This window comes from Manis javanica, chromosome 10, assembly GCF_040802235.1.
Source record: "Manis javanica isolate MJ-LG chromosome 10, MJ_LKY, whole genome shotgun sequence".
Lineage (NCBI taxonomy): Eukaryota > Metazoa > Chordata > Mammalia > Pholidota > Manidae > Manis > Manis javanica.
This window is the reverse complement of record NC_133165.1, coordinates 53974208-53999481: the sequence shown is the minus strand read 5'-3', so window position 1 is coordinate 53999481 and position 25274 is coordinate 53974208. Positions and strand designations below refer to the sequence as shown.

Genomic DNA, 25274 nt, shown 5'->3' with positions numbered 1-25274 from the left:
AAAATCACTTCTGCTCACATCCCGTTGACCTCTCATGGCTACACCTATATATGCACAGGAGGCTTTATCCTGGGCAGTGATGTACCCAATTATGAAAGAAAGAAGAGATTCTGGAAGATAACCAGCAGGGAAGAAAAGAAAAAATATCTGACCTTTTCCTTCCTTTTTGTTTTTCAGATAAAAAAAAAAAAAGATACTTGAATAACTACAAATGCAGAAACATTTTAACACTCCAGGGTGACGAATCTGTACCAGCATGTCTGCCTACAGGAATAATGGGTATGAGGAAGACCCAGATTACCCTGACTATTCAGGGTCTCAGAACCGTACATGGGGCTATTTGAGAACTCAGAATTACCCAGATTCTTCAGGTCCTTGGAGCAACTCAGACTACCAGCGCACCAGGAGCACCCCATTCTCCGCAGATTCTAGAACAAATCCAGACTATCCTGCATCTCTAGAAGAACCAGATTATCCTGGATCCCAGAGTCATCCAGACTACCCTGGCACCAGGAGCAATCCATACTCTGCAGGCTCCAGAAGTTCAGGCTATCCCAAATCTCTGCCAGAGCCAGATTATGCTGGGTCTTGGAGCTATCCATACCATCAAGGCTCAGCTAGACAGCCAGAGTACTCTGAATCTCAACAAAATTTTGACTTTGCTCATTCCAGAAGCAGTGGAAACAATGCAGGCTCCAGAGCAAATCCAGATTATCCTGGCTCCTTGGGAGAACCAGACTACCCTGGAGCTCAAGGGAATTCTCACCATCCTGGCCCCAGAGCCAGTTCCAACCATCCAGGCTCCAGAAGGAATCCAGAATATACTGGTTCCAGAATCAATCCATACATAGATACTCTGGGAGAGCCTGATTATCCAGGTACTAAGAATCAGTCTGACTCCCCAAACTTTTTTGGAGAACCAGACTATCCAGGTGCTGAGGACTATGAGAACTCTCCAAACTTTGGGAGGAAGCCTGATTACCCAGATGCCGAAGATGGTCGTGATTATGGCCCTCCTGAGACCTCGGAAATGACCAAGGAGTAAGTGCAGACATCTTCCTCCATTGGGGATGGGGGCTGAGTGCTAGATCATCAAGTCAGTGGAACCTGGCTGGCATTGTTTGGGTTAGTATTATGGTTTCCATGACCTGAAGTTGTGGTGGAACTACCTGTACACCTCAGCTGGTCCATGGATTCTCAGCCTGAGGCTTCAAGCCCTTACCTGAACATAATCTTTCATCACCTTTTACTTGGTTACATATCCTCATCAGTCTCCTACCTCTTTCTATCCAATCCCTGCCCAGACATTTATATCCCCACTGTTTGACCCTGCTACTTTGCCAGTGAGGTTAGGTTAAGACTTGATAGTTATGAACCAAACGTTTTAACTAGAATTATATCAATAAGAATGCATTTTAATCAAGAAGATTGTTTAAAGATATAACTTCATGAAGTCAATTTAATTCCTCAATTTTTAAAAAAATACAAGATGGTTGAGCTCCTGAATTTCTTCCAATTTCATTTTTATTTTACTGAAATTATTGTTGTCAAAATCGATCACTTTCACACTTAAGATTTGGCTCATTGATCTTCTGCATTGTTGTTTTCATCAAATTTTATCGAATATACTTTTTGCTATTGTTGGTATTCCTTTAAGACTGTTAAAAAAATTAAGTCCAATTTTCCTTGTTCAGATTCTGAAGATCTCAGTTTTGTTTAAAAGATTTTAATCCTCCATCAATTTTTGGTCATTGACAAATTTTACTACGTACAGTTCTGGACATTGACAATGTCAGTTTGGGTGGCTTACCAAATTTTTCCTGGGTTAAGTTTTTCTATGTTCATATTACCAACAAGATGTGATTCTTTAGTCAGGTTATTTTTAATCTGTAACTTCCTGGGCCTATAACAAATTTTACTGTGAAAATTTTACCAATCTGAGTCTATTTTGCATGTACTGTTCTACTAGTAATGCTTACAAATTTAACAAAAGCTAATGGCTTGTATTTATCTCTAGGAACAAAGATATGGAATTTGGGGTCTGGTGCAGGGTCACATGTGTTTAGGACCTAAACAGGAGGGTTAACAGGACCAGGTCAAAATGTCCTCCTTGGTCTTATCCCCCAATGCCTGATCCATCATTCCAGAATACACCATTGACCCTGTCTCTCCTTTGTTTCTCATCTTTCATGGTTCTCCATAGCCTTTGTGCCACTTCACTTATGAGGACATTTAAGAATGAAGATGCACTGGGCTGATGCAAGATGCCAGCCAAAGCCCAGCCTGCCCGACCTCCTTCCCCCTCTCTCTCCCTTCCCTACTGCACCCTAAGCTCTAGGTCAGTGCTTCTTGATCTTGGCTTTGCCTTAGAATTACCTGATTACCTGGAGAACTATAAAAACAATGCATATGCCTGGGCCTAACTTCCAGAGCTTCTGATTTAATTGTCTGGGGGTGGGGCCTGGGAATCCGTGTGTACATGAAATTGAGAAACATTGCTCCAGGTTAGTTGATTTTCATAGCATTTCTTTTATATATTAGATCCTTCTGGCCTCACACCTTTATTTATGCTGTTCTACATCCTTGGGATGCTCTACTCCTCACTCTTTATGTATAAATTTATCCCTCTCATCCCAGCTTGGGTGTCTATTTTCCATTGTAATGTAACTACATGTAATGTAATGTAAATTTCCCCCTAAACTCCCAGCCAGAATTCTTTTCTCTTTCTTCTGAACTCCTTCAGCCTGTCTTCTGATACTCATGAGTTGCTACTTGTATTAAGTTGCTTATGGCTATATCTAAGAAGTTCTACCAGATGCTATCAAGAATTACTTGAGAGTAGAAACCCAGTGACTTTATCTTTGTGTTACCACCCTCTCGCCCATGCCTAACACGTGGCTGGCATTCAGTCAGCATTTGTGGAATGAATGACTGAACACATGGATGGATGACTATCCTTATGCTACTGGATGCATATTAAATCATCATTTTGGGATTTCAGGGTGCTTAGTAGAACATCTTCAGTCCAGCACTCATTCCAGTATGGGGATGATGACCCTTTGGGCATCCTTAGGGGAGAGAATGAAGATCACCGTGAAAGCATTGAAATGAAATCCATGGAGATGGCGAATCCATATGGCTACTCTGTGTCAGGTGCTCCTGGCAATGGCTATGGTAAGCGTTTGTTAAAAGGAGGGTCATATCCTGAGAAGAAAGTAAAATTAAAGGGGCAATCATTAACGAGTTCCAGCAACAGAATGGGTTTATCCCTCTCCTTTTGAGCACCTGCTTTGCAAAGGTTGAACACTCAGGGTCTAGAGAAGACAAATGATATCATCAGTTATCAAAGCACAGTGAGTAGAGGTTGTGGAGAATAGGGGCATGCATGCTCTGTGCCTACACGAGGGGCTGATGTTCAGGTTTGGCCCATTTCAGTTGTGCATGAATGTGGACTCAGTGTAGCTAGAGCCTCAGATTTCTCTAAAGAAGCAAGAAATATGTTCTTGTGTGTTTGTGCCTGTGAAGCCTTGTTATATGCTCAAAAAAATTTAGTTTTTTAATTAAAATAAAACACCCCAACCAGGGCAGACAAAATCTCTGATGGGTTAGGTTCAGTTTGCACAGCTACAGATGGCAGCTTAGCACAATTTAGCACCTCCTAAAGGTGTTCAGACACTCAACAGTTACATATTTGGATCCTACTGGGAGGCAGTAGGAGTAAGAGGAAGGTCTGTCCTCAGGGTACTTAAAGCCTAAATGAGTAGGTGACACAGCTCATCAGTAATGGAGAAAAGATTGAGAAACACTGCCCAGGGCAAGCAGATCTAATAATGTGGAGCAGATTTTGAGTGTTTCCTATTCCCTGGAGGCTCTGCCAAGCACTCTACTGTTATTGTCTTGTTCAATCTGCACAATCACCATTCAGACAGCTGCTCATGCTCTCCCTACTTATAGATCGGAAAACTGAGGCTCAAAGAGAAACGTCCAAGATCACTCAGCTACTAAATCAAAAGAGCTAGAATCACAATCCAATCTCTCTGAGCCAAAGCCCAACCTCTTACTTACCCTGAATTACTGCTGGATGGGATTAGGGCAAATGCAAACAGGTAGTTTCTATGGAGCAAAGCAAGCTCCATAGAACACACAGAAAAGTAGTCAGTCAAGTGTGACTTCCTTCTCTGGGCTCCTTTGAAGGACCAAGGTTATAGCCCTTGGCAATGACTTGTCCAGTGCTTCACTATACCTGATAGGCTGTGCTTTCCTTAAGAAGAACCTGTCTTTATCTGTGGATCCTCAGAGGCACTAGGTGATTTTCCTAGTTTCACCATGCCTGGCACATAGTAGATGACTAAGCAGTGCTAACTGAACTAATAACAATTGTAAGGGATGTGTCAGCTAGCTATTGCCACAGTAATGCTGCATAACAAACAATTCCAAAAACCTCACTGTTGTACAATAAACACACTCATTTCCTACTCACACATCTGCAGGTTTGCTGGGAGTTTGACTGAATTCAGCTGGGTTTGGCTGTGCTTGACTCCAGGTCACAGGTTCTGTTTAGGTCTGGTGTCCTTCTTCTTGAAACAGGGAACCACCTGGGATGTTATTATCACATAGCATAAAGTGGAGGTGCTTGAAATGAGCAGAAGCACAGGATGTCTCTAAGGACTAGACTTGTAGCTGGCACCCTGTCACTCCTACTGTGTTCCATTAGTTAAAGCAAGTTGCCTGATGAAGGCCACCTTTAGTGGAAGTGTTCAAAATGGGGGTGGTGTAATATTTGCTGAACAACCCTTCATCTACTACAGTGATTAATGTATATTAAGAGTTTACTATGTTCCAGGGTTGCTTTAAGCACTTTACATGTATTAACTGATTCAGTTCCCTTAGCAAACTGTATGTGAAGGTCCCATTCCTGTTTTAGAGACAAATATATTGAAGTTGAGAGAGGTTAAGTAACAGGCCGAGGACATCCAGCCAGTAACAAAGGTGGGAACTGATCCCCAGCAAGAAATTCCAGAACCTCCATCCAGCCAGTAACAAAGGTGGGAACTGATCCCCAGCAAGAAATTCCAGAACCTCCTGCCATGGAATTTCGTGAACTGTTCCCATCAAAATGTACTCCATTTTCTCAGTTGAGTTCAGGCTTTAATGTTTACCATGGATTGAAAAAAAATACTGAAATGTGACCCTGTCGTGTCGATGCTGAAAGTGTTCTCTGTCACTAAGAAAATCGTGCTATATTTTAAATTAATTTATGCATCATCATAAAAGGCTAGAACTAGAAGGAGCCTCTGTAATCATCTAGACAAGTTTTCTTTTTTCTTAAAAATTTTACAGCAGTTTCAGACCCACAGTAAAATTGAGGGGCAGATACAGAGATTTCCCATTTCCTCCTGGCCCCAACATGATCATAGCCTCCCCCACTATCAACATCATCTACCAGAGATGCATTTGTTACGATCAGTGAAGCTGTGTTGACACATCATAGCCATCATAAACACCTCAAATGAATCCATAGTTTACATACAAGTTCACTCTTGGTGCTGTACATTCTGTAGGTTTGGATAAATGTCTAATAACATGTATCCACCACTATGCTGTTATACAGAGGATTTTCTCTGCTCTAAAAACTCTCTGTGCTCCACCTATGTCTCCCAGTCCCCTAGACAAGTAGCTTCAAACTCTTGAATTGTAACCCATTAATGAATGTGAAATTCTTAAAAATGAATAGAAAAGAATGGAAAAGAATAAGAATATATCAAAGTGCCTTTTATGTAGTCAATCAAAGAACTGTTTTGTGAGACTTGTTTTTCAGTTATAAATGTGTAGGTGTGCCCTGGGTCTCAGGGTAACAATTATTTTTCACCACAGCTTATACCTAAATGAAAACCATTGTTCGAGGATGTTTGTATTTATCAATGTTGTTTTTGAATTTGTGTCCTGATTTGCACCCAAGTGCTTAATCATTTCATTGTTAGAACCTCAAGGTCAAGGTCTCAGTTTTACTGACCATTATTTGTTCAGTAATGTCTGGTGTGGTGGGTGAATTGGTGATGTCTCCTGCCTCTTCATTCCAGTGAACCCTGCTTTTGTGGGTGAGAGTAGCCCCAGCCCAGCTTATAGAAACCCACCATTGTCTGGATGTGATTGGCACAAGTCACCCCAAGGTAAGGCTTTAATGGATGGTGACCACTCAGTCAACCCGGAAGAAGGAACGAGCTCACGCAGTGCAGACACTGCCTTTTCCTCTTGGCCTCAGGGTGGTAACTGATGCAGTACTTGCTTAATTTATTATAACAGGGTTTTCTTTTAGAGACACAGAGCTTTTCCTCTTCTGGATGTCAAGGTGTCTTCATTAGGGTTCTCTGGGGGCATGTGACAAAAACCCAACTCACATGGACCCAGTGTGAATTTATTGGTTTATCAGGTGGGGAGATAAGGGAGAAACAATGGATTGAGGGTAGAATTATCTTCCAGCACCTAGTAAAGTGCTTGGCACATATATGTGTTGAGGTATTTTTTGAATTAATTTGTCAAATGAGTCACAGGAACAAGGGCCTCTGATTCTCAAGCCAGGCACTCAGTGCCCCCTGGATTCTCCTTATCTCCATCTGTTTCTCATCTCTGCTTGTCTCAGCTTCTCATTAAACTTCACCTCCTTCATATCTGCCACAGGCAGGCCTTTTCCACAGGCCAGGGAACATGACCTACAGCAAGTCCTGATACCCATCCTCAGCAGAGAGACCTCATTAAAAGTCTTTCCCTCTCCCTGGGTCTGTCAGCCAAAACTGAGGAAAGACTGTCCAGCCCTGTTTGGGGCACATGCCTACACATGGACCATTTCTACCATAGGAAAGAAGACTGGGTCACATGCCCATCGGGGAGTGGATGCATTGTTCAAAATTTTTCTGAATAATTGTATAATTATTATGAGGTTGGCGTGTAGGAGCAGTTGGACTGGTGAAAGGTGGGAGGCTCTGAAATCAGGAAGCTCTGCAAGAATCACCATGTACAGTGATGAAAGTCTGACCAGAGGCAGAGACTGAGAAACAGAAAGGAAGTGGCAGAGGAGAGAGGCCAGAGAACGCTAGAACCTAGCAGCACATCTGAGCAAGGAATAAACCGACAGGTTCTCAACAGAATAATGCAAACTGAGGGGCTGGTACTTAAAACTCTCTCACTTTTTGGCCTCCTAGCCTATGTGATAAGAGTATCTCTGAGGAGGTGTTATCTTCCACCAGGGCTAGGTATTGCTACCTGGGAGGAAAAACCAGAGGATATAAAAGATCTCACTCTCCAGTTGGTTCCCACTACAACAGAGAATGTCTAACTACAGAGGACAGGAAATGCCTTTGAATTCGGCAGACTGCTCTATCTAGCTGGCACAAGGTTTGGGGCCTCTGGTAAAAGAAAAGTCCCTCAAAGGCAGAAAGAAGTAAAGAAATAGAGGACCTAACGGTGAACCTGGCTTTCTTTATCCTTTTGCTTTGTGTTGGTTCTGATTCTCAAGGCATATAGAATTAATTGGTGGACAGTGTCCTGATGAAGTGTCACTTTTTGTTGGATTAGGTTATTCACCTGGGAAGAACCTGGCATGTAGCAAATACTCATAAATATTTGTTCATTTGTGAATGAATGAATGCTCCATCAGTGTCTTGTTACAGGAAGGGGCCAGGGTGAAGTGATTAAGAGGCCAGACAGACAAACCTGGGTTTGTCCCTCAGCTCTGCCAATTGCTGGTTTTGTGACCTTAGGCAAATTACCTCCTTGGGCCTCAGTTTTCTTAGCTATCAAATGGGGTTTAGTACAGGACTTCCTCCATAGGATGATTATGAAAATTTTCCTTCCTCTGGGCCTCAGTTTCTCCAACTACCACATAAACAATTTGCATGAGTTGATAATGCAAATAAGGTCTATCAGTTAGGAATTGTGTTCCGGCACCTGGCACTGACACCAGATGGTGGCTTAGCAATAAAAGGATTTGTTTTTCTCATGTAACAAGGAGTGTGGAGGAAGGGAGTCCAGAGTTTACGTGACAACCCTGCCTGCATGCTGTCCAGGACTGAGGCCTTTCTGTAGCTTCTTCCTCCACCATCCTTAGCAAATGAATGTGCTCTTGTTTTCAAAATGGTGATCTCTGATCAGCAAGGAGGAGGAAAGGTGAAGGGCAGAAGATGCAGTCCAGCAAACCGTCACCTTTAAAGGGCATTCCTGGAAGCCACATGTCTCACTGGCCCAAATACGGTCACAGGCCCATCTTAGCCAAAAAGGAAACTGGGAGGATTTTAACTGAGCATGTTGCCTGCACAGGAATGGAGGCTTCTGCTGGTATGAGAAAATGGAGAATGGGTATTGGGAGGCAGACAAATAGGCCAATGAGTGTTGACCACCCAAGGCAGTCAGGGAATAATCATTATATTACTATAAACCCATCTGCATTTATATAGGCATATAAAACTATAAATATAAAATTTATATGTGGTTTTAGGCCAGAGGCACCTAATTAAAAAAGAAAACCTTACCCTTTGATTATGAGTCATTTAGAAGACTCTCTGCCTTCTGTTTCTAGAATCCCGTTGTCTTTAGTGAAGGATTCTGTTTCTGATTTCTTACCTAGCTACCAAGGCAGAAGTCTCTACAGGAAAACGCACCTCTTCATGAGGAGACCCCTTGGCGTAGATGTCGGGAGATAAGTCACGACTTGTGTGGGGCTGGCTTTGGTGATCTCATCCTGGCATTTTAAGAAATGTGAATGGGGCATCCCTTTGTGATTGTCATCACTTTTCCCAGTGGTTTCCAACTACGTGGGTGTGACAGCTGTATGAGGTCTTTGGAAGCCCACCCCAGTGGAGAACAAGGCTTGGGGGAAGCGAGAGATGCTGTCTGATGATCGAGTGAATGAAATCATCATCGAGGTTGAGAATATTCCATCTGGGGTCCCAAGCCACCCTTCCTCAAGTCAGATTATTCCAGAAAAGACACTGGCGAACTCAAGCTTCAGCATGCTCTCATCCACTTCTGACATCGATGTGATAGACTCTCCAATTTTCCGCAGCCAGAATGACAAAAAGAGCAGGCTGTGGTTGCAGTTTTCAACATCTTTGAATGAATCGTTTTCTCAGATTCACCGTAACCCAAAAAGCATGGGCATAGATGCTCTTTGTACTTCGCATGAAAAGATTTAAGGTAGTAAGACTGGGGAAGGAGTTAAGAAAGGAGCAGGAAAGACCTCCCACTTGCAGGGTTTTTTAGTTTTAAGATGTTAAGTAGGTTAAAGGTTTGGTAGATGACCTGAGGATACTGGGGGCTAAGGAAGGGGTCACTTTGAAAGCATCTAACACCTAAAAAGAGTCTGTCTTGATCAAGCTCATTTCCTGTGCCTGCTGCTCTGCTAAGCACTTCCTTTTTGTTATCCACTGAATTTAGTTTCATTTATTCCCCCTACTTTGAGGCAGGTACGTTTGTTACTTCCTTTTGTTTGATAAGGAAACTGAGGCTCAGGGGAATGAAATGATCAGGGACCCAAATGCAGGTCTGCCTGCTTCCCAAGCCTGACACCTTAACCACCACCCTGCTTTGGTCCAGTTCCTCCCGACTCTGGATGTGGCAACATGGGATGCCTCTTACTGACAAGTCTGCTCTGGAATCAGGTCTCAGCCAAGACCTTTCTGCCTCTTGGCTCCTGAGGCCAGACATAGTTTGGTTTCTTGGATGCTGTTTCTGTTTCATCCCATAGTGTTCCAGGTATAAAGTCCAGATTATTTCCAAGTGATTCTAAGAGAAGAGGAAAATCTTTTCACACCAAAGCATTTTGTGGGTTTAGACCCTTTACTGAAGATTGGAGTGTCTCCTCTTCAGCTGCTGTCTCCCTGCATCTCTGTGTTTTATTCTCTTCCTCCCTTATCTTTTCTTTCTCTCTGTCTGCTCCTTCTTCCCTCTCTGGAGAGAACAATTCCTCATCCTCAGTGGAGTGATTTGGTGGCCATCTCCTGGGGAGTCAGTCCCCTTTCACCTCAATTAAGTCATTAAAATGAGGAGTTCCAGCTTAATAAAGTAACCAGCAAGCCAGCCTGCTCCCTCTGCCACCCCATCCAGCCCTCAGCCGGCTTCCTCACTGTTACAGGACGGTGACAGCAGCTCCAGGTGTCACATGCAGGCACAACAACATCCAGAGGAAGAAATCTGTCTTTTGCTTATTCTTTGAGTTTTCCTTTTTTGAGAAGGACAAAACCTTTACGGCGAGGTTGCTCAGAAGACTGTCCCTTGACCAACATCTTGCCATGTGCACGTGCCCAAATCGGTCACCTGCAGCAGGACAGGACCATCAGGATTGGCTTGGACCTGCCTCCTGTGCCTAGATAGGGATCCCACTATCAGAAGCTCAGGGCCATGGGAGAGAAGGGTAGATTCCTAAAGTAAACTGGAATGCTATTAAAAAGGAGAGGTGGCTTTGGGGTAGGTGACCAACAGTGTCTGCCATGCTGACCAGAAATGTGAATTAATGGGAGCAGAGGGGGAATGCTGTCCAGGGGGTGGAAGAGTGGTAAGTCAAGGAATATAAAGAAGGCTCTTGGCCCAGAGTGCAGGGGGTGGCAATAGAAACCAGGGCAGGATGTTAAAGCTGGGCAAGGAGAACGAGGCTGACCAAATGTGCAGAGGATCTTGTTGGGCTGGCTTCAGTAAATGTTTCTTGTCCCACAAAAAGGAAAACACTGAATGGGAACTGCATGCAAACATTATTATTTGCTTTGGCTTTGAGGTTTAACCCACACGCCTGTCATTGTCTTATTTGTGTTTGTGATCTTTGGGATCACTGAGTCCATATATTCTTCCCTTGTGTTCTTATAAAAGCATGCTCTAACTTCAGCACCATATTTTAAAATGCTAATATTCTGATAAAGGAAAGAAAAATCAAATTCTGTTAATTTTCTTCTGCAGGACAAAAGTTAATTGCATCTTTGATCCCCATGACATCTAGAGACAGAATTAAAGCCATCAGGAATCAGCCAAGGACCATGGAAGAGAAAAGGAATCTTAGGTACAGATCACAAGCTTTTCCTTTTTCCCAGATTTTATGCAAATGTCAGTCTTCTACTTTTGCCATATCAGAAATATAAGAAATAGGCGAATGTAAGAGAAGAGACAGTCTTCTTGCAGAATTCCAAACAGTCTGCATAGGCACCCTTTTCTCCTCTGGCTTAGGGTGTGGACTGTGCTTAGTGACCTCCTTCTGAAGAGTAGAGCATGGAATGGAGGGGAAAGCAACTTTCCAGTGGCAAAGCCCGGCTAGCGCTGCCTCAGACAGGCGATCAAGGTTAGCACCCCAGAGATGTGTGACCAGAAGGACGCGGTTTCTCTGTGCAACTCTCTGAAAACCTGTAACCCAAATCTAACCAGAGGAAAATTAAGGAAAACCCCGACTGAGGGACGTTCTACAGAATACCTGACCAGCACTCAAAATGGTCAAGGTCATCAGAAACAAGGGAAGTCTGAGAAATGGGCACAGAGTAGAGGATTCTGAAGAGATGTGACAACTAAATGAATGTGGGATGGGATCCTGTAACAGAAAATGCACATGGGTATGGAAAAGCCAGCAACACTGAAATAGTCTAGTGTTGAGGTTACAGTAATATACCAATCAACCTACCATGGAAATGCAAGATGGTAATGGGAAAATGGTGAGTGGTATATGGGAATTTTCTGTACTGTTTTTGCAACTTTTCTAATAAATTTCGAAGTACTCAAAAATAGAGTTTATTAAAAAGAACCCAGAAAAATCCAAACCAAAAAAAAAAAAAAACCTGAGGAGCTTTCTAAGCCCAGAAATTCAAACACAAGAGTGAGGGCTGTTTTTGCCTTCAAACTTTACATTTACTGTTCCTCAGCCTTTTCCTTTTGCTTTTTGCTGTTTGTAATACTTGGCAGAAACTAGAAGAATGGGTGCAACTATTGCTGATAAGTAATTCAGTGATGCAGTTTTTCTGAGGTTGCAAAGGTAACTTTCAAAGTCTGGCGGGGGAGATGGGTTGGTCAATGAGTAACTTTTAAATGGCAGAAAGAATCAGGCCAAATCAAACTGGAGGAGGTTGCTGCAGAGGACAAGGAGTGACACAGCCCCTTCGGCAGAGCAGGGGGCACAGGTGGGCCTAGCCTTGGGAGATGGTGATGTAGGTAGGGGTGGCATTTGGGATGAAACAGAGGAAGCCAGGAAAGAACCAAAGTAGATGTAATGAGTTTGTGAGAAGGTAGAGAGCAACTGCGCCTGGATCGTTGTGAAAACTTCCATTTCACACCTTGTTCTGCTCCCTCTCAGGGAGAAAGGGCCGTATGATGGCCCCAGAGACTTGACAGCAGCACTTCCTAGCTTCAGCCCGCCTGACGTTTGGGGCTGCATCCCTCTCTGTTGCGGGTGGGACAGCTGTCCAGTTCAGTGTAAGGGGTTTGACAGTGTCCCGGCCTCTGCCCGCTAGATGTCAGTAGCACCCTCTTCCCCCCTAGTAGACTGACAACCGGAAAAACCTCCAGACATTGCCCCTGTAGGGCAAAATGTCCTCCACTTGATAATCACTCAAGGACATACAGGATCTCCCCACCCACCTCCCCCCGCCACCAATCCCCACAGTTAGCAACCACACCTTCCTCCTTTCTCCCTGCTCATTTCCTGGGTCCTTGCACTTCAGGTGGGCTCTTCCCCTGCACAGGGCAATCTGTCATCCATAAGACCAACCCCTCCCCCTTTCAAGCCCTTGCACAGTCACTGTGCTATTCCAAATTGTAAGGGGGCCCCTGTCCCAGAATTTCCCATCGTACATATCACCTTCTGATGTACTATATAGTTTCCCTAGCTTATTATTATACTTCATTATTTACTGTCTTTCTCTTCCAACTTGGAAGTCAGCTCCATGAACCAGGGAAATCAGTTTCTTTATCTGACTACCTGGGACCTTCCTTGGCATGTTGTAGGCTCTCAGTAAGTATTTGGGGAGTGAACCTCTCACTCTTTCCTGCCCTTCCTCTCAGGAAAATAGTTGACAAAGAGAAAAGGAAGCAGTCCTATCACATCCTTGAGCTCTGCTGCTGTGCTCAGTGTCTGAACTCCATTTCCCTGGTAAGTCAGCCTTTACTGCAGTCAGTAAAATGGGCACAAGAAGGCAAGAACAGGGAGTGGCAGGGTGGGGATGACAGGAACCAGAATTCAGGGCTGTTTCATGGAAAGCCATAGATCTGGGTCCATCTAGGCGTGGGGAAACCAGGCCAGCATGCCAGTGTCTTAAGAGACTGGCTGAGTTACTGGGGTAGGTTAGCCACTGTGAGTGTCACCTTGAGCAGCAAACCTGGGAAGGTAAAAATATCACTCCTCGTAGCGGGTGGTCCTGCAGATTCAGTGAGGTAATGTTTGCAGACACATTTAGCACAGTGCCTCCCACTTCATCATGCTGTAGAGACAGTAGTCTTCTTTGCTCTTATGGGACCTGCTCAATAAATACTTGTTGAAGGAATGTCAAGCCACATGCTTTGTGTCTGTACCCAGGCATACCGGCGATCTAAAAACAGCCTGTTGGAACTGCTCGGTTCTATTAGCTTTTGGCAGAAGACGCTTAAGGTCATCAGAGGCAAGTTCGGAACCAGCGTCCTCTCCTATTTCAACTTTCTGAGGTGGCTTTTGCAGTTCAACATTTTCTCCTTCATTGTGACCTTCAGCTTCATTATAATCCCTCAGTTTACTGTGGCCGAAGAGAACACCCTCCAGTTCACTGGATTGGAATTTTTCACTGGGGCAGTAAGTTCTCCATTTCCCCCACCCAGAGGTCACCACCTGGGAAACCCAGGGGCCTAACTCTCTGGTCACCTTTCCAGACCTCTCATTTGACCTGGGAGTCAACTGAGAGGGAAAGGGGGTGTTTAAAATGGCTTTATTTTTTCCCCAAATGTAATATATATACAACATAGTAGAATTTCTGTCTCCAGAGGTAACCATGTTAACAGTCATGTTCAGAATCCTTCCCTGTACACATATAGACACACAAATGCATGGACATATGCATCCATTTTTTTTTTTTTTACTAAAGATGAATTACTCATATGTGCTGCCTACAACTTAACTTTCTTTCACATAATATGTGGTGAACACCTTGTATTGATGTTCATAGGTCTACCTTTTCTTTTCTACAAAATACATACTCCTTTTGAAAAATGCCTGCTATAAAAAAGAAGGAACTAAAAGTTCATTTTACCCTTCTTCCCTTGTCTAGCACCCCAGTTCAGAGTGTTATCTTTGTCTACAGTTTTTCTTCCTATACAGACATAGATAGATAAATACATACATTCCTATATAGGTAGATACAGAAGTAAACATTTTCTTTTTAAATAAAAAGGTGATAGTATACTACAAGTCTTGCTTTACAATTTTATTTCAAAATTTTATTTATCCTGAGCCTCTATAAAGATCCACATTATTCTATTTTACCAGCAACCATAATTTATTTATCTAGCATACAGCCCCTTGTGAGTTTATCTTCTAGAAGGGATTTCTGCCATTGAGATTCTGTAGACGAGAGATTGACACACTACAGCCCAGGGCCTATACCTAAATCTGGTCTGCCACCTACTTTTGTACAGCCTGCAAACTAAGATGGGTTTCTACATTTTTAAATGGTTGAAAGAAAAATCAAAAGAAGGATAGCATTTTGTAAATACAACAATTATATGAAATTTAACTTTGTGCCCCTAAAGAAAGTTCTTTTAGGACATGGCCACATGCCTTTGTGTACATGTCTATGCTGCTTCCCTGCTTAGGTGACAGGTGGAGTCCTTGCTGCAGCTGCCATGTTGGCCTACCAAGCCAAAGATAGTCACTAGATATTATCTAGCAGAAAAAGAACAAAGGTTGCTTACTCTTGCAGTAGAATGTTCAAAGTAAGACTCTTCTATTCCAACCTTTTTGTTTTTCTGTTAACATTTTTTGCCTTGGGGTAGATGTGTTAAAATGAAATTACTGTGTAAACTTCTCCTTCGTTTTTGTCTCACTACTGTGTATATTCTGTATATTTGCATATACGAAACAGTTTATTATGAAAAATTTGGAACATCCATGAAATAAATAGTAATAAACACCCTTATGCCCACAACATGGATTTTAAAATTGTTAACATTTTGCTATATTTGTTTTATGTTACTATTTTTGGAAGCATTTTATAGTAAATTACAGACATCAAGATATTTCACTCCAAATTTCTTCAGCATGCATCTCTGAAAAATAAGGGTGCTTTCATGCAGTCACTATACTATTATTACACCCAACAAAATTCAAAATTAATATTGTCTGAAATCCAGGACATAATTGAATTTTCCCAATTGTCCCCAAAATGTCTTTCACTGCTCACTTGTTGAAGAAACTAGGCCAGTTATTAGGTAGGTTCCAATGTCCTCCCTTCTGATATTGGTTGTTTCCTTGTGGTGTCTCTAATTTGTTCCTCTGGCCTCGTAGTTCCTAAAAATTGAAATTTAGACGTAAAGACTTGATTTACTTCATATGAACCATGTTTGACCAAAGTACGTAATAGATGACAGAGGTATGATGGCTGGTTGTCCAGCCTTCAGTCATGGTTTGCTTGGTCACTGGGTCCAGGTGGTGACAACTGGGTCCCTCCATTATAAAATTACATTGGTTTGAGATTCCTTTTCAACTCTAAGAGCCAAGCAACAAGCTGTCTAGACTTCAGTGGACTTGTGTGCCCCTTCCTGGCAAAATGTCTAAACTGGTGCAAGTTTCTTGCATATGGAAGTGGTCCACTGTGCTGACCATAGTCATTCATCATTTTCTGAGAGATGCACTTGACCTGGGATTAATTGTTCCTCTCAGGGTTACTTTAGGGACACAGTGATGTACTATGGCTTTTACACCAATTCCACGATCCGGCATGGGAACAGTGGGGCATCCTACAACATGCAGCTGGCCTACCTCTTCACCATCGGAGCCTGTTTGATCATCTGCTTTTTCAGTTTGCTATTCAGGTATGCATTGTCTGCTTCCTGATTCTAAAGTCTTTTTAGATTTAGGCAAAATTCAAGAGACTCAGAAGTCACCCAGGAACCAGTTTCTCTGCAATGTTGACTTTCTATTGTTGTCTGGTCATTCCTTGTCCTATAACCTAAAATAAAAGTTTGAACAATGGAAGAGAGGTTTTCATATGCTTTTAAAGAAATTGGTCAGTCTGAAAATAAGGATGCTGTGACGCAAGCAGTTATAGGGACAGAAAACACAGAGGGATAATTGTCAAAAGGAGGTCCAGATGTTCAATCTTTGTATTAGTTTACTAGGTCTTCTGTAACCAAGTACCACAGACTGGGGGACTCAAACAGAAATTTATTTTCTCAAGTTCTGGAGGCTGGAGTCCCAGATGGCGGTGTCAGCAGTATTGGTTTCTTCCGAGAACTCTCCTTGGCTTGTAGATGGCCACCATCTCGCTGTGTCCTCATGTGGTATTCTGGGTCCTAATTTCCCCTTCTTATAAGGGCACCAGTGGGTTACAGTGGGCAGAGTGGATTACAGTCCACCCTGATGTCTCATTTTAACTTGAACCTGTCTCCAAATACAGTCACTTTCTGAGGTCTGGGGGTTAGGATGTCAACATATGAATGTTTAGAAGATATGACTCAGCCCCTATCAACCTTACGGCCAGCACAATAATTAAAAGTAAAGTGAGATTTCATTTTTTCCTATCAAACTAGGAAATGTTTTTTAAGCTGCTGTTACTCTGTGGTAGCAATGTTTGGAAAGGGAGCTCCAGTTCACTCAGCATTTTTTCAAGTGCCAGGCTCTGTGCTATGTGCTTCCTGGGCCTGATTTCACTGAGGCCTACCGACATCTCCATAATAATAGCAGCTTTCTTTATGAGTGCTTGCTGCTTAAGTGCTATACTGACTTCTGTCGAAGACTGAGTAATGCCCCCCACCTTCCAAAGGTGTCCTGGTCTAATCCTCAGAACCTGGGAATATATTACCTTAAATGGCAAATGGAACTTTGCAAATATGATTACCTTAAGGATCTTAAAATGGGCCACTGTAATCAGAAGGGTCCTTTTAAGTGGGAGGTAGGAGGGTCAAAGTCAGAGACAGAGTAGAAGTTGCTCCTTTGCTGGTTTTGAAGATGGAAGGGGCCACAAACCCAGAAATGTGGGTGACCTCTAGAAGCTGAAAAGGCAGACAAACAGAATCTCCCCCAAAGCTTCTAGAAGGAATATAACTCATTTGACACCTTGATTTTAGACTCAGTTTCTGATTTCTGACCTCTAGGAAGAGAATACATGTGTGTTGTTTTAAGCCACTAAGTTTGGGATAATTTGTTACAACAACAAAAGGAAGCAAATACAGCTTCATAACCCTGTGAAGTGGGTACTAGTATTATCCCCCTAATAGAGATTTGGAAACGGAGGCTCAGAGCATTTAAAATGATAAGGATTCCCTAGCTGGGAATCCAAGACTGGAAACCAGGCTGTCAGAACCCAGAGCCAGCGCTCTCAACCATTATGTTTGTGATTGCGCTGTTCCAGGACTTAGGGCTGACGCTTCCGTGGTGCCTTTTGCCATTGGTCATAAGACCTTCCTTTGTTTCAAATCCTGCACTCCCCAGTGCCTGTCCTAGTAACTCTTGGGTATTTTGGTTTCTGCCCTCCCTAGCATGGCCAGATATTTCCGGGACAACTTCATTAACCCCCACATTTACTCCAGAGGGACTGCTAAACTTATTTTTTGCTGGGACTTCACTGTCACTCATGAAAGAGCTGTAAAGCTGAAACAGAAGAATCTTAGTACCGAGATAAGGGTAAGGCAAGCTTGCTTCACACACCTTCCCCTGGCCATTCTTCTCTGTTTGTCTATAGCCTTTCTTAAAGTAACAGTGTTGTTATTTTGTTATTGCCCATAGGATTGTCCAAAAAAAACCCCCACAAAAACCAAAAACAAAACACAAAAACTTAAAAAATGTATAATACCTAGTGTTGGTGATGGAGTAGGGAAATGACATTTTCATATGACATGGTGGCTTTATGATTGGTACAAACTTACAGGAGGGAGATGTATATAAAAATGTTAAATGTAAATACTTCTTGACCTCCCAGTTACAAGTTTAAAATTTCATCCAGTGGTTTTCAACTTCGGGCACTTTTTCCCCTCCGAGGACATATGGCAATGTCTGGAGATTTTTTGGCTGTTAATTTCAGTTGGAGTAGGATCCTACTCATGTCTAGTGTGTAGAAGCCAGGGATACTGCTGAATATCTTGCGGTTCACAGGATAGCTGCCATGACACAGAATTCTGACTGAAAACTTCAGTCGTGCTGAGGCTGAGAAACCCCAGTCTACAGCAAAAAGTTAGTAAAAAGAAAGCAAGCAGAATTTGTAAACAAAGGGGCTTTGATAAGAGGGTCGCCACCGTTAACTTCCTTGGTGGAGATACCCAGCCTTATTCTTCAAGAAAGTTCCGTGACCTCAACGTACTTTCCTCAAGAACACAGCCCCAATTTGTTGGTCCCATCTTTTCTCTAAGTTAGAAGAGGCATTTGATGGCCGTTCTTGGCCCATCTGAGATTTTCCCACAGGTTTCCCATATTCTGTGTTCTTCATGAACTTTCCCTTCTCTATCACCTGTAGATCTGGGATGGGGTGTGTCTTTAGGAGCCGTGAGTATTCACCTGGTGGGGGTGGTGGGGTCTTTGCAAACACTGGAAAGGGATCTGTAGGCCAACTTGATTTCTTTGTGTTTACAGGAGAACCTGTCAGAAATCTGTCAGGAGAATGTCAAGTTAATGCTCAATCAGCGGCTGACTCGCGTGTCTGCCCACCTGGCAGCCTGGATCATCTCTACCGGAGTGGCTGCTGCCTGCTGCGTAGCTGTTTATTACCTGGCTGAGAACAACTCAGAGGTAACCAGAGAGGCAGGAGCACTGGCATTCAGAGCACAGAAAACCCGGTGAAGGGACCAGATGCCGGAATGGGAGAGAGGTGTTGAGCCTGCTATTCAGACTGGGGTCTGTGGTCAGCAGCATTGACATCTGCTGGAAACATGTTAAAAACTGCACAATCTTGGATCTATGGACTCAGGAGCCTGGCTACAGTCTTGTGACTCCTGGGCCATGGACTCAGAATCTGCATCCAAACAACGTCCCAGCAGAGGAGCGTGCACATGTCGGAGTGAGCAGCCCTGGGCTAGGGGAGAGATGGGACCTTCAGCTGCAGACCTGAGATCGAGCTCTGGTTTCCTCATTTCCTATTACATCCCTAATGCCTCCCACAGCCACTGGCACTGAGCAGCCTCAATAAGAGTTGTGATCTGATGGACTTTGGCAAGTGATTTCACCTTTCTGAGCTCTAGATTCCTCTCCTGTAAAATGGGGATGATCATACCTGGCTTTGTAGGTGTGTGGTCAGGGCTGGAGAAAGGTTATGTGGAGAGACTCCTCAGTTTCTGGTACTGTGGTGATGAAGGAACATTAACTTTTTTCTTTTTTATGATATGAACTTTGAGACTAATTAGCTGGATGGCTGGGCAAAGTACTGTTTTTCTGTAGGTTTCAGCTTTCTCCTCTGGCAAATGGTGCCAAATGTAGCCAGTTTTGCTGACCTCTAGAATTATGGTACAGTTGGTCTGATTATGTCATTTTCTTCAGTGGCTTCCCATTACCCTGAATATAACATCTGTTCTCTGTGGCATGACTGATTGATCTTTCATGCTCTGACCCCTGTCCACATCTTTAGCCTCAACACTCCACAACCACCCATATCCTACACCAGCAACACTAACTAGTGCGTCTGTAGTTTCCCGAACACACCGTGCTTTTCCTTGTCTCTGGGTGGGAAACATGAAGTTCATTTTGTACCCGACCTCTCCTACTTCCCTTTATCTGCCAAATTACTCTTCCTTTTCTGGACCTCTGCATGGATGTCACTTCCTCCAGGAAGCCTTCTTCCACAACCACCACCACTCTCACTAGGCTGAGTCGGGTGCCCCTGACTCTGCAAGCTTTCCCTGTGCACTTGTCACACACAATATGTATTGAAAATACCTGCTTATGCATCTGTGTCTTCAAAAGACCATAGCGAGGCTCCTGACCCAATACCTGGTATAAAGAAGGCACTCAACCAAATGGATGAATAAGTGAAGGAGAAGCCAGAAAGAAAATGGGCGTGGGATTATACAAACCTAAGCACTTGTCACTAAATGTATGCAGGCGGGCCCTGAAAGAGGGGAAATTGAGTCACAGTCTTTATCGGCTTGACAATGCCTACCTAGGGTAGGAACTGTGGCCAGGCAGCTGTTAGGCATAAATAAGATCTCTCAGTTCCATCTTCATCCAGGAGTTTTCTCCAGGCCCACCTGAGGTGAAGGAGGGTGACTAAGAGGTGAGGAAGGAGAAGAGAATCATTCTTGTTATTGGGGCATCTGCTCTCTGCCTGGCAGGATGAACCTTTTGCACAGCTCCAGGGCCCACTGTTCACGTGCAGCTGCAATTGTGTGTGAACGGTGCAGCAGCTGTGCTGCTTAGGGGCCAGGCCTTGCCTTGTTTGGTTTCATTGTATCCTTGCCTCTGTGGGTTATGTGGTCATCTCCCCACTGTACAGGTGGGGAAAAGAGGCTCAGACCCTGCAGCTTATAAGCAGGGGACGAGGCAGCACTTGAACCCAGGTTATCCAGGATCCAAAGATACTGCCAAAAGTGTGCAAGTGGTGCTTTCAAATCCATCCAGAGGTAGATGCAGGCAGCATCAAGCCTGGGGGAGGGCAATATGGGATGTCAGATGAGTCCACTAGAGTCCCTTACTCCAAGGACACCTGGCCGAGAGCTTGGGCTCCACTCGGAACAAAGCTGAGGGTGCAGTACTCACGTGAAAGAGGGGTACCTCTCTGGACCTCATACAAAGGTGTGGCATGGGTTAGCAAAGGCTGCTGTTCCCCTTAATTCAGCTCCCAAGGGCATCCAGAGCCTGGTAAAAGTGAGCAGGGCCATGCGGGACTGGGAGGAGAAATTCCATGTGACCCAAACCCTGTGCTGTGGCGCAGCAGACTCAAGCTCTTGCTCCAGGAGCCAGGAAGCACATTCTCATTGCCCCAGGCCTCTTGGTAAGGTAGGATAGTCACAGAATGGCTGTGTGTGCTCATGCACCCAAGTCAGATAGACCTGGGTTCAGATCTTCCACTTCTTGGCTGGGTGATCCTGGGCAAGCATCTTTGCCTCTCTTGAGTCTCAGTTAGCTAATCAGATAAATCTGTTAAGAACTACCTGCTGGGCTGCAGTGGGGATTAAGTGCCAGCATGTGGGTAATGCTTGGCATGGCTTAAGTAGCATTCTGCAGTTTTCCAGGTGGCAGAGGGGGTCTTCTGAGTGAAGCAGAGAGGAGTCCAGTGCATGCTTGGCATCTCGATTCTCTCCCTTTATCCTCTGCAGTTCCTGAAGAGCCACAGGAACCCTGGGGCGGTGCTGTTACTGCCTTTTGTTGTGTCCTGCATCAACCTGGCTGTGCCACGCTTGTACTCCATGCTCAGGCTGGTGGAGCGGTATGAGATGCCACGGCACGAAGTCTACATCCTCCTCATCCGGTAGGTGTGTTTGTCACACACAGCACCAGCCTCCATTTCCGTGGAGGGAAATGGGGTGGGAGCTAGAAAGAGTTCTGCTTAGTAGCAAAGTTCTGTCTTCCTGAAAGAATTTCAAGGGTAAAATGTTTATATGTTATGGGTTAACAGCCATCAAATCCGAAGATCCCTAAGAATACAGTTAAAGACATCTGCCTTTTGCTCAAAGTAATGCTGAGGATTAACATAGTTCTCAGTTCTGGGATGTACAGATGTGTGGGTTGTGCACTGCACAGAGGTGCTTGGTGAGTTGTTACACGGGGACTGAAATTATCCAGTGTTCCTATTAGTCACACTGTGAGCCCTGGTATGCACTGCATCAGCTGGGAGGAAGAGATGCCTTTTTATAATTACCCATCCAAGTGCTTCTGGCAATTCATTGGCTGGAAGGGGAGTGTTTTTTGTGATTCCCACAAAAGCGTTGTATGTGCTAGAGGCAACTCCAGGGTTTTTATTTTAAAAATGAAGAAAACTACGCAAATTTAGTTCTTACTGCTTTTTCCTGGCTAGTTCCCTGACCAGTTCCTGGTTATGGCGTTTTTAATAAGAAGCTGTACAGTGCAGATTGAGTTTCTTTACTGATTGATTCCAGAGCTCATTGCCTCTCAGATCTGGCTCCTGATGAGCTCTCCAACCTCATTTTCTACCCCTCTCCCCCTAGCTGAATGCCCCCTCTCCCAGATGACTGTTTACAAACATGCCAAACTGCATACTCACCTTTGGACCTTTGCCCAGGCCATTCCTCTTTCTGGAATGCTCTTCCTCCAGATAGCACATCTATGTTTATATTTTCTTCATACAGATCTGACACATTTTTGTTACTGTTAAATTTATGACAAGGATATTTACACACACACACACACACACACACACACATCCAGGTTTTAGGTCAGGGTTTGGGGAACTACAGCCTGAAGGCCCAGCCTGCCTCCCATTTTTTTATCAATTAAGTTTTATTGGGACATGACCACACCCATTTGTTGACTTATTGTCTGTGGCTGCCCTCCAGCTATAACAGAGTTAAGTAGTTGTGACACAGACTGTATAGCCCATAATGTTGAAAATATTTACTATCTGGCCCTTAATGTAAAAAGTTTGCTGACCCCCTCTTTAGATCAATGTTTAGTTAATCTATACATGTATAATTTTCCTGAAGAAAAAGCCCTAGCAAGCCTTTCTTCTACCCACTCTCTACCACTAGATGCCTCTTTTTCGTGGTTAGAAACAATTGGAATTTTTTAAATAAAAAAAATGAAATTTTCCATTTTTACCATTTTTAAGTGTATAATTCAGTGGTGTTAAGAGAGTTTTTAAAAAACATATTCATTAACAATAAGTTTCACTGGTTTTGTTGCTCACCAGTAGTTGCTAGATGTATTCTACTTACAACCTCTTCTTTTTCCTCTTTATTATTAACAGAAGATAAATTATTTTGGAGTAGGTCTGGGGACAGCCAAATTTCTAAGGACTTCCATGTTCCAACATATTTTTTCTACTTTAATGAGGGTTTGGATGGGCCAAAGACTCTATCCTGACTAATGTCTTCCAAAGTCCCCAGGTATTGCTCTAAGATTTTTCTGGTATCTGTTGTGGTCAAATAATCACCCAGCTGCCCTTCCTAGACCCGTCGTATCAGCGGGTGAAAGTGAGCAAGGCCACACAGGAGTGGGAGGAGAAATTCCATGTGACCCAAACCCTGTGCTTGCTTGGCTTCAGTTCTTAGCTCCCTGTAACTACCATCTGAGGCTGTCCTCTGCTGAATTTGTTTTAAGCTGGGATTTTCTCCAGTTTTATTTCTCCATCCAAGCCCCTTTCATCTTTCTGTCTTTCTATCCTTTATTTCTTCTTTCTGTATTCCATAAATTCCTCCAGATTGCTGGTCTGTTCATGTTGACGTGACTTGTTTTCCATTGCTTTTGTTACCTTTTAGCTTTTAACATTTCTATGATTTCAGTAGAATTTGGATGGTGGGGTAGCGGCCATGTATGCTCAGCGTGCCATTTTGAACCAATTGCTTTGTTATTTAGTTTGCATCTTCCTGATCACTAGAGAAGTTAATTGTCCTTTAAGATACATTAGCCATTTGTATTGCTTCACAAAATGTTCAAAATTTTCTCTACGTAAAGAGGAAATGGGAAAGCTCAGAAATACACAATTCTTTTTCAATCAAGAGAAGCTTTTCTCAGCCTGGAAGAGTATGTTTTCAAGTTTAATCTGGAGCCACACTGCAATAAAAGAATACTATTGATCTAGTAAATATTGGAGGTCTACTTTGGGATAGGTGCTGGGTGGGAAGGAAGTTGGGAATCTGGCATTGGAAAAGACAGATCCTGTTCCTTTCCTTCACAGATCTTTGAAGGTAGCACAATGGTTCTCAACCTTCAGCATGCACCAGAGTTACCTGGAGGGATTGCTTGGCTTCATCCCCAAGGTTTCTGAGTCAGTGGGTCTGGAGCAGAGCCTGAAAATTTGCCTTTCTAGCAAGTTGTAGATGATGCTAATGCTGCTGGTCTGGCACAACCACACTTTGAGAGTCACTGATCTAGTGGCACATGATTTTTGGCACACAGATGCCGAAGCCTTATTAAAACCAGCAGGTAGCAATTTAGGCAGAGTGACTGGGTTTAAGAGCTCAGATGTCCCTCAGTTTGAATCTTTGTCATACCTCTGACAGGCTGCATGACCTTGGACACATTATTCCATCTCTCTGAGCTTCAGTTTCCTCATCAGTAAGATAGGCATAAAATATTATCTGCCTGATGATAGAATTGTAAAAATTAAAAGGGATGATTCAGTAAAATTCTTAGCACAGTGTACTGTCCATGGTCAGTACCTAATGAAAAGTACATACATTTATTACAGTGAGAAATGAAATCAAATAGTTTGGTCATGCACCAAAGGAGGGTATAACCGTCAAAATCAATTAGGTTCCACTGCAGTGACCAACATCCCCCCTCCCCCAGATCTCAGGGCCTTAAGACACCAAGGTCTCTTTCTTGCTCATGCTACATGTCCATTGGGGATTGGCGAGGAAGGTTTGCTTGTGTCAGTCATGCAGGGATCCAGGCTGAGAGAGCAACAACCGTCTTAAATATTGCTGATGGCCCTTCCAAAGGGAAGACAATGAGTTCTGGAAAGTCTCAGGGGCATTTAAGTGCTCCAGCCTAGAAATGACACAAAATGACACACATCACTTCGGCTCACAGCTCATCTAGCAGAACTAGCCATAGAGCCCGGCTCCAACCACAGGGCAGGGTGGGAATTTCAGTTGTGCCCAAAAAGAAATATTGGCAAACAGCACTCCTGACTGCCCTGGAGGGTAATGACATTTGTTTCCTCTTCTGTTACTTAGAAACATCTTTCTGAAAATATCCATCATTGGAATTCTTTGTTACTATTGGCTCAACATTGTGGCCCTGGCTGGTGAAGAGGTAAGATTTCCATGCTGTTCTGTCTTATGTTTGCTTTCATGAACTTTGACCACCAGGAAGGAATTGAGTTGCAAGTTTCTTAAGAGGTTCTGCTCATGAAATTAGATCAGGTGTTATGTTATCCTTCTGTCCTTGTGTCCATCCATTTATCCATTCCATCCACCTGTTTATCTGTCCATTTATCCATCCATCCTTTGGCCATGCACCCAAA

At 43.5% G+C, this 25274-nt stretch overlaps 1 protein-coding gene across 2 annotated transcripts in view; it reads left to right on the top strand.

Annotated features, from left to right (window-relative positions):
- Positions 1 to 25274, top strand: part of TMC5 (transmembrane channel like 5) — a 59060-nt gene that overhangs the window by 20583 nt on the left and 13203 nt on the right. For both annotated transcript variants that reach the window (XM_036992542.2, XM_036992545.2), the window contains exons 2-12: positions 178 to 1041; positions 3002 to 3174; positions 6081 to 6170; positions 10942 to 11041; positions 13024 to 13111; positions 13535 to 13783; positions 15866 to 16017; positions 17683 to 17827; positions 18770 to 18925; positions 21445 to 21596; positions 24985 to 25063. In XM_036992542.2, coding sequence (XP_036848437.1) covers positions 257 to 1041; positions 3002 to 3174; positions 6081 to 6170; positions 10942 to 11041; positions 13024 to 13111; positions 13535 to 13783; positions 15866 to 16017; positions 17683 to 17827; positions 18770 to 18925; positions 21445 to 21596; positions 24985 to 25063 — 2169 coding nt within the window. In that variant the 5' untranslated portion in view covers positions 178 to 256. The remainder of the gene's footprint in view (positions 1 to 177; positions 1042 to 3001; positions 3175 to 6080; positions 6171 to 10941; positions 11042 to 13023; positions 13112 to 13534; positions 13784 to 15865; positions 16018 to 17682; positions 17828 to 18769; positions 18926 to 21444; positions 21597 to 24984; positions 25064 to 25274) is intronic.